Raw genomic sequence first — 9136 nt, 5'->3', positions numbered from 1 at the left:
CCCTCCGGTACCAGGGCTGAGGGACCCAGCCTGGGGCGACCCCGCTCCTCTCTGTCAGGGTAACTTGAGTAGATGTGAACAGGGGTGCTGGGATTGAAGAGGCTTACTCAGGAATAGCCCAGAAAAACTGGTGACGTTTCCTATAAGAACTTTCTGTCCTACCTGGACGAAGGTGCTCTGAGGAAGAGTCCACCTACACAGGTGTGTCTCCCGCCAACTGGTCATGTACCCATGGCTGGGTGGCTCAGTCGGTTAAGCGTCTGCCTTCAGCTCAGGTCACGATCCCCGGGGCCTGGGATCGAGCCCCACATCGGGCTCCCTGCTCAGTGGGGAGTCTACTTCTCCCTCTGACCCTCCCCCCTCTCATGCTCTCCCTCTCTCTGTAATAAATAAAATCTTAAAAAAAAAAAAAAGAAGCTTGCTTTCATACCTATCACCCCATTCATTTCAGCTGTCTCCCTGAGTACACCACTGTTTTCATTTGTCACCAAGCAGTCTTGGCGGCCGAGAAGAGAAGGCGCTGACTTGGAGATGGATTCTCAAGTAGCACATGTGTCTTCCAGTTTAAGTCACAGATCTGTTTATAAGTTTCTCTCTCGTGAATTACATGGGTGTGAAAATGATCACTCCTGGAAGGATAGAAAATAAAGGTCGCCAAAACCAAGAATCAGCCCTATTGCTATTTCTAGAAATCCTCTAAGAGCATTTCAGTTGTCTCATTGTCACCGTGGTGATGCGGGGCACAGTCCTGGGGATGGCTTCTAGGCAGTGGTCCTCTGCTTCCTCACTCCATGCATACCCCGCTCCTCTCACCCTGCATCCCGGAGCCACCCGCTCTCAGGCTATTTTGCACTCCATCACCTGGAGGCACAAAGCACTCCAACTTCTACTTCTTCTTGAAGACTTAGCCCCAACATCTTCCCCGGCAAGAAGCCTTCTCGGGCGCTTCCTTGCCTGAACTAGCTAGCCATCTACTCTCTCACTCATGGGACTGTAACACATGACTTTCTTTCTCCATTGCGATGCATGAGGCATTCACATGTGTGTGCACACTTCTACAACACACACACGTATATGTATATATATATATTTACATACACGCGCGCGTGCACTAACCCACTCATCGAGCACACATCATTGCAATGTTCTGCTATTCACCTTCAGGAAAATAAAGAGATCCATGTCACAGTCCCCAGGAAGCCTACCTGTTCACGAGGGGGTCATTCATGAATAGAAACAGTGGAAATACAAAGTGATGCTTTCCAATAGCAATGTGAGCTGTCTACTAAAATGCAGTCAGAGGCTAGCACTCAACTTCCCACTGAGATCATCAGGGTGGCAAACTCTTCAAAGAAAGAACTGGTCTAATTACCCCTGTGAGGCGCTGGTTGTGACGGTCAGAGACATGAACCAGAGCCGAAACAAAGGGGTCCGGTACTCGCGGGTGCTTAGCCGGGGACGAGGTTCCGAGATAGGAGGGATGAGACGTTAGGCAGGCTGGTGCGGGCTCCTCGGAGGGTGGACTCATGCACATAGGGGATGTTCATGGAGCGTGGGGGCTACATGAAGGATAAGGAGCTTGGACTCTGTTCAGGGAGCAGTGGGGAATTATAGAGGTTGCTTGTCCCCATGCCCCCTGCTATCACCTGGTCTATGGAATCCACCCTTCAACCCTCCCACCCCACCTCACTATAAGTGCCTGTCTGTGCAGGTGGGCACAGTGAGTCCCAGAGGGGAGACCTGGTGACATAGAATGTTCTGCCGTGGGGCCTCTGCCCTGCCCCCACCCCATGAGCACCATGACCTTCCCCAGCCCCTCCCCACTTTAAATGTACTCTGAGTTTGCTCCCAGCCCCAGTCAATCAAACCTCTGTCATCTGCACTTCCTGCCTCTGCCCAGTGGCTGGGGGAGGGGACCAGAGGGAAAGAAACATTTTGTATCCTGCTGTAACATTGTGGGAGCTGGGGGGCCACCATGATTCAGGTAGAGGGGGTGCTTTTACAAAAAGCCCTGCCTCAGAAAATATCTCCACCCAGCTCAGGAAACACAGCTCCTGGATGGGGAGTGGCTGGGAGGTGTCTCTGGAGCTGGTCCCTGGGTCCCAGACAGCTTTCCAGGAACGTGAAGGGCCAATGCATCAAAATGGGATCATCATGACCATTTTTGCAGTGATTAAAAAAAAAGCGGGGGGATCATCATCCAGCATTTTTCATAAAAACTTGCCCTTGACAAAAGTACTTACACATGCGTTTATTTATTAAGAACTCACAACAACACTGTGTAAAACCTACCACCCCACTTTTCAGATGAAGGAAATAAGGCCAGAGAGGTTGCAGGTCCTGTAAGTAGTAAGAGACAGGGTCTAGCCTGGAACAACCCCCAACTCCAGCCCAAACCCCCATCACCAATCCCCGTTCATTTTCCACCTCCACTGTATTGTCCCCAAGCCAGGTTGATTCTCCTCCGCAAACTGGAGATGATCTCCCGTGGCATGGACATTACTATGTCCAGCTAGCCCTGGAGGGGGGATGAGAGAAGCCCAGGAAGGAGGAGAGTGCACCCCCAGCTTGTGTCAAGGGAAGTAGGAAGGAGGAGAAATTCTTGGCAGCCCCTGCCCACTGTGCTATTACGGGGAGCAGCACTTTGGGCCAGGGACCCGGCTCACCGTACTAGGTAAGAAAGCCGCTCCCGGTGGGAAGGAGGGTGGGTTGCCCAGCCTGGACCATCCCCAGGACCTTGGCCCTCAAGGAGTGGGTGCTGGCCCCTCCCTGGGCCCCTATCGGGAGGGCGGGTTTGTGCCTGGGTCCCCAGAGCTGTGCAAACACGGGACAGCTGTACTTCGGGGCCGGTTCCAAGCTGACGGTGCTGGGTAAGGAGGTTAGCTGGGGGCTGAGCGCTCTGCGAGGTGGGGTGGAGACAGGTGGGCAGCTGCCCGGCTTCTGGAGCTGTGCTAGAGGCGGGGCTCGGCGCCTGGGCCGGGACTCCCGGTTCTGGGTGCGGGGTGCGCGAGGGAGCGGGGCTGGCAGGAGAGGGCAGCGCCGGATTTTTGCGCTGGGGCTCCGGGCTGTGAGTACAGAAACTCAGTATTTCGGCAGGGGCACCCGGCTGACCGTGCTAGGTAAGCGCGGGGTGCCCGGGGACGCCGGGGAGCGCGGTGGGGCCAGGGGACGGCGGGCCTGTTTTTGTGCTGCGCCGGGGGGCTGTGAGCCAAAATACCCAGTACTTCGGCGCGGGGACCCGGCTGTCCGTGCTAGGTGAGCGCGGCGCGCGGCGCGGCCGGGTTCTTGGCTGGGGGCCCGGGGCCGTGCTTTACAAACAGCCTCTGCCCTGACCTTCGGGGCCGGCAGCCGGCTGACCGTCGTGGGTGAGTGGCCGCGGGACCCGCCGCGAGCGCCGCGGGGTCGGGAGGGAAGGCGGCGGCCCCAGGGCTCTTCCCCGCCCGGCCCCTGGTGGGCTCCCCGCGCTGGGGCCCGGCTGCGAGCGGGAGCGGGAAGCGGCTGGGGCGCTGCGGGGTTTGCGTGTGGGGCTGGGCCTCTGTGCTCCTATGAGCAGTACTTCGGCGCCGGCACCAGGCTCACGGTCATAGGTGAGATTTGGGCGTCTACCCCCGCGGCCCCGCCACGGTCCCTCGGAGGCGGGAGAAGGCGCGGGTGGGCCAGGGCTGGGGCGCGCGGCCGGCTGTCGGTCCGCGGGGTCAGCCCGGCGAGGGGGCGGGGACCGGGTCCTCGCCGGCCGGGCACGAGGGCGGAGGGCCAGGGGGCTGTGGGGCTCTTTTCCTGTTCCTGGGGTATTTAGGGGCAGGGTGAGTGGGGCGCGAGAGCACTGATGAGGACGCAGAGCCGCTGGGTTGGGGGACAGGACTGAGAAGGGCTGCGGGGAGGAGAGGAGGGGTGTGGCTGCTATAGAAAGCGGGCACCGAGCCCGAGGGGCAGGAAAAAAAGCAAGGACAAGCATGGGACGGGCGGGCACCCAGCCGGGCGGGCTCCTGGGGGAGGTAGATGGAGGGGAGGCCGCTGAACAGAGGAGAAAAGGAATGAGAAACAGGAGAGGAATAGAGAGGCCAGATCAACGTGAGTCAGTGAAGAGAAGAGTCAAAACAAGCAGGGTTAGTTGATTTACTGTTGAGCATTTAAAATCATATTTAATACCCCTGCCTTGCTCTCCTAAGCCAGAGAGCCCCCTGAGGTGTGTCTACAGCACCCATTCCTGCCCGTGAGCTGGACTGGAACCCTCAGCCGCTGGGATGCATTCGCCCTGCCCCCCGCCCCCCACGTCTCCCTCTGCCCCCCAGCCTGAAATCTCGGACCTCACACGAAGAATTCCGGCGTCAACAGCCCAGGTGGTGGAGGAGGTTCAGCTGTTGCAAACGTATATTAAAATGCAGATATTTTGTTTGTGAGGTGAGGGAAGTTTCCAGGAGAATCCTAAGCTCCTAGATGTGGAAAGGAACCTCAAACATCACCTGGTGAGGAGAATGTTGAGGCCAGAGAGGGGAAGAAACTCATGATACTGGTACATTAACCTGGATTATTTGATAACAACAAGCCCCGTTTCTCCTTAGACTGTCATTAAGCCGGAGCCAATGGGGCTCATCTAAACTCTGTCCAGGGCAAATGCCAGATTCCTCTGATCAGCAGGGGTGGGCCCAAGACCAGACTTTAGAGCCAGATAAACCTGGGCCCCAGTCACTGGCTCGCTGATGATCAGATGACCTTGGGCAAATGAATCTGTGTGAAGTTCGGTCCCCTCTGTGGTACAAGGTCATCAGCAATACCTACCACTTACCGTTGCTGCGAGGGTGACCAACAGGAGAGCCTACGCGTAGAGTATGCAGGGAAGGTGGATTGTTATAACTTGGCCCTTCTCTTCTCCACCCTTCCTCTTGGTGGTCAGTGGGGCGTGAGGGGAAAGGGTGAGCCCAGTGCCCGAGGAGGGACAGGATTTGGCATGTGGATCATGGAGGGGAGGGCTGGGTAGGCGTGAGCGGTGGATCAGGAACAGGAAAGATAAACTTCACAGTGCTGCCTGAGGCCCATCCAACCCACAAACAGAGCATATATACAAACAGAAGCTCACTAGTACATACACTTACACCCACATAGGCAAGCTCACCCACACCCCACAGGGACTCACAAACATGGAAGGATAAACTGACCCTGCCCTCACACGGAGCTGTGTAGACGGGGGCTTCAGAGTGTCACGGCGTCCTGTTTGTCCTGCCTGTTGCGTCCATAAACATCGTGGGAAGCATCACACATGATTCAAAGGACATCACTAATTTTGCAAGAAGGACGGAGTGGGGGCCAGAGGAGTACATTCAGTAGTGCCCCAGGAGAGCTGGTCCAATTTCAGAGCCAGGGTCTTTGAGACAAGAGTGACGACACCAGGCTGAGCAGAGAGATTGATGGAGCTGGGCCGTACAGATGTGAGGGTGTTACCACCTCTGGTAAAGACCTAGAGACATCGTCTGGGTTAGCAAGTAGGAGTTGCAGGGAGGGGAAGCTGGCAGGATGGGAAGCCCGACCAGCTCAAAATGAAAATGCCAGTCTCTTGTTAAAAATTATTTAGAATTTCAAGATGGTGACAACGGGCCTTAAGCCAAGGGTGGGGCCTTTGTAAGCACAAGGTCCTGTACACGGGTCCTACACTTATGAAGCTGGCCCCGGAAGTTAGGGCCCATCCAGAGAAATGGGAAGTGTCAGAAGGACATTTTCTCCATCTTCCATTCTAAACTAGAATCTCATAAGGAGATTTTTCATTTTAACAGAATTGCCAAAAAATGAACAACAAAAAAATCCGTGGAAAGCAAAGAAGGATAAAATGAATGCACAGCAGACTCAGAAGAAGGGAGCCAGCAAGAGAGGGTGGTCTGCGCCCTCACCCCCGACTCTGCAGAGGAGAGGCTTTGCACAAAAACTGTATCAAAGCAGCTGCTAGCAAGAAGTTGCTCTGATGATCTCAGATGCTTATTCAGGAAGCTGACTGGTAGAAAAAAAGTATCACATTTGGAAGCAAAGGCGCAAAGAAAGTTGACAAATCCCTGAATTTGATCTAAGGAGAGATTGCTCTCTGCGCTGAGGAACCTCAGGGGGTACTACCCTCAAAGCAGAGGAATGGCGAGGGAGGACCTCATAAACCACAAAGAAAGTCAGAAAATCGCACATTCTCATGAGCACGCCAGAAAACAAAAGGGTACCCTTGCCTGAGTGAACAACAATATGCCATTTGTAGATTGTCATCTGAAGAGAATCCCCAGCCCTCAAATGACCCCCTTTGCCCAATTCCCCTTCACTCCTCAGCCTCTTCGATTTCGAAGCAATTCACCGGCTGAGGACAGAGGCCGTCTGAATGCTCATGTCACTTAACCTCCATGGCCACTCCGGAAGGTCAGGGTCAGGATTTTCCCTTCAGAAGCAGGAAAAATGATGCAGAGAAATGAAGACACTGTCCCAAAGGCACACTGGTGGGCAAAGTCAGTTTTAAGATTTGGATCCTATTATTCTGATTCCAATCCTGTGCTCACTGCCCTTGAATAACTACTACGTTATATAGTGAAATGTAGACACGTAAGCCTTTTACTGATGGAAAAGAGGTCAAATAACATCAATGAGGGGACGTTACTCAGAATGTCTACAGGGTGACTGCAAAGGACAGGCAGGGCAGACGAACAATTACAGAGGGATGGGGACAGTGACCCCCAAACACACAGGACCTACTACTACATAATTCCGCTTAGGAGGACTCCATTTCCAGCTTTATCTCTGCCTCTCTCTTTCTTTATTTCTGTATCTGCCTCTGCCTCTGCCTCTGTCTCTGTCACACACACACACACACACACACACACACACACACACACACACACACACCCCAAACCCAGACAGCTCTCAGACCAGCCCTGGTCCCAACCTCTCTTCCCTTGCAGAGAACCTGGAAAAGGTCAAACCTCCCACGGTCACAGTGTTTGAACCATCAGAAGCAGAGACCTCCCGCACCCAGAAGGCCACACTCGTGTGCCTGGCCACGGGCTTCTACCCCGACCACGTGGAGCTGAGCTGGTGGGTGAACGGGAAGGAGGTCCAGAATGGGGTCAGCACGGACCCGCAGCCCTACAAGGAGCGGCCCAACGAGAATGGCTCCAGCTACTGTCTGAGCAGCCGGCTGAGGGTGTCCTCTGCCTTCTGGCACAACCCTCGCAACCACTTTCGCTGCCAAGTCCAGTTCCATGGGCTCGGGGACGACGACAAGTGGGAAAACACCAGCCGGCCCAAACCCATCACCCAGAACATCAGTGACGAGACCTGGGGCAGAGCAGGTGAGCGGGGCCTGGGGGGCTGGGTGGGGAGTGAGTTAGAGCACAGAAAGGGGGGATCCAGGCAGAAGACCAGGCAGACACCGGACAGGGCGGGAAGACTAAGGCCCAGCGTGAGGGTGAACGGGCACCTCGGGGCTAATTCCTCCCCAGATCCTCAGCCCAGCAGAGCCTTGCAGCTGGGGTCCCCTCACTGTCCGAGCCTGTATGGCTCAGCACTGACGGGGGTGCCCCCAGCCCCTCTGTGCCACCACACTCCATGGGGTCCTGGGATGGTGTGGCTCCGCGGGCACAGCACCAGAAAGACGGTCTAGGCGTCTGCGAGAAGCCTGGTCTGAGCCTGGGGGTCCGTGCTAACCAGGAGGCTGACTTAGTGTGTTTGTGTTTGTGTCTGGTCGGTTCTTAACTGAAGCACAGCTGACAAATAGTATTGCCTTAGCTTCACGTGTGCCTAACTTGGCAGCTTTCCGTCTGCTTTAAAAGATGGGGTCTCTCATCCATTCCCTCCGCCTTCTCTCTTTCAGACTGTGGCTTCACTTCAGGTAAGTGACCCTCTCCTCTGCTTGTTCTCCGTCTCCCATGGTTTTGTCCTGCAAGCCAAGCATGGAGAACCATGGACCCCGGGGTGGGGGGTGGAGAGGCCAGAGACACCTGCTCACAGGTCCCTGTGCGCTCTCCCTTCCCGCCCACAGTGGCCTATCAGCAGGGCATCCTGTCTGCCACCATCCTCTATGAGATCCTGCTGGGGAAGGCCACCCTGTATGCCGTGCTGGTCAGCGCCCTGGTGCTGATGGCCAAGGTAAGGAGGTGGGCAGGATGGGGCCCTGGAGGGGACACTTAAAACATAGCAACTCAGAGCTGGGAGTATCAAGAGACCTTGCTTGGGCCAGGGGTGGGCAGTAGAAGAAGACGGAGGTCCACCCACAGGCCTCAGAAGACACACTGTACCTCTGGGATCACAGTGGGGGAGCCAGGCAGAGAAGGAGAAGCTGGGGTCACATGAAAACCCAATGGACATGGTAAAGAGAACTACCATTCGTCTTGTCAGCGGACCATCTTACTTCCTCTCCATCCCCATCACTCCTGACTCCGGCTAACCCCTGGAACCTTCTCTTCTTCAGGTCAAGAGAAAGGGTTCCTGAAACCAGCTCAGAGGCAGAGCTAGGAACTTCCAGCTTCTATTGCCCCAGTATGGATTCTCCTTTCTCCACTTCTAGCCGGTGCTTCTCAAGAGCTGTCTTCATCTCTCTGTTCACCCCAATAGCTACCCCCTATGTTCATGCACACCTGGACGCTCATGACCCAAATCTCCCTAACCCAGGGGGGACCCTAGCCTGACCAAATTGACTGAATCAATAAAAATGGCCTGTTCTGGCTTGACTCTGCCTTGTGATGTCTGGATATCTCTTCTGCCCATGGCTGACCTCCCATGTGACTCCAGTCAGGCTAGAAACAAGAGGTTTTTGAGGAAAGAGCAGGTCCCTCCGGTACCAGGGCTGAGGGACCCAGCCTGGGGCGACCCCGCTCCTCTCTGTCAGGGTAACTTGAGTAGATGTGAACAGGGGTGCTGGGATTGAAGAGGCTTACTCAGGAATAGCCCAGAAAAACTGGTGACGTTTCCTATAAGAACTTTCTGTCCTACCTGGACGAAGGTGCTCTGAGGAAGAGTCCACCTACACAGGTGTGTCTCCCGCCAACTGGTCATGTACCCATGGCTGGGTGGCTCAGTCGGTTAAGCGTCTGCCTTCAGCTCAGGTCACGATCCCCGGGGCCTGGGATCGAGCCCCACATCGGGCTCCCTGCTCAGTGGGGAGTCTACTTCTCCC

General features: G+C 55.5%; 1 gene segment (V, D, J or C); it reads left to right on the top strand.

The window, feature by feature from the left end:
* The first annotated feature begins 1975 nt into the window (after nt 1-1975).
* Nucleotides 1976-8695, top strand: LOC112818373 (T cell receptor beta constant 1-like). The segment is given in 7 exon segments: nt 1976-1984; nt 2813-2995; nt 3120-3255; nt 6924-7313; nt 7835-7852; nt 8003-8109; nt 8432-8695. Coding segments are annotated over 7 exon segments (864 nt in total).
* Nucleotides 8696-9136: the final 441 nt, after the last annotated feature.

Source organism: Callorhinus ursinus, unplaced genomic scaffold (assembly GCF_003265705.2).
Source record: "Callorhinus ursinus isolate GAN/ISIS: 27379988/994484 unplaced genomic scaffold, GSC_fseal_2.0 scaffold1964, whole genome shotgun sequence".
Classification (NCBI taxonomy): Eukaryota; Metazoa; Chordata; class Mammalia; order Carnivora; family Otariidae; genus Callorhinus; species Callorhinus ursinus.
This window is presented reverse-complemented; position numbering and strand designations above follow the sequence as displayed.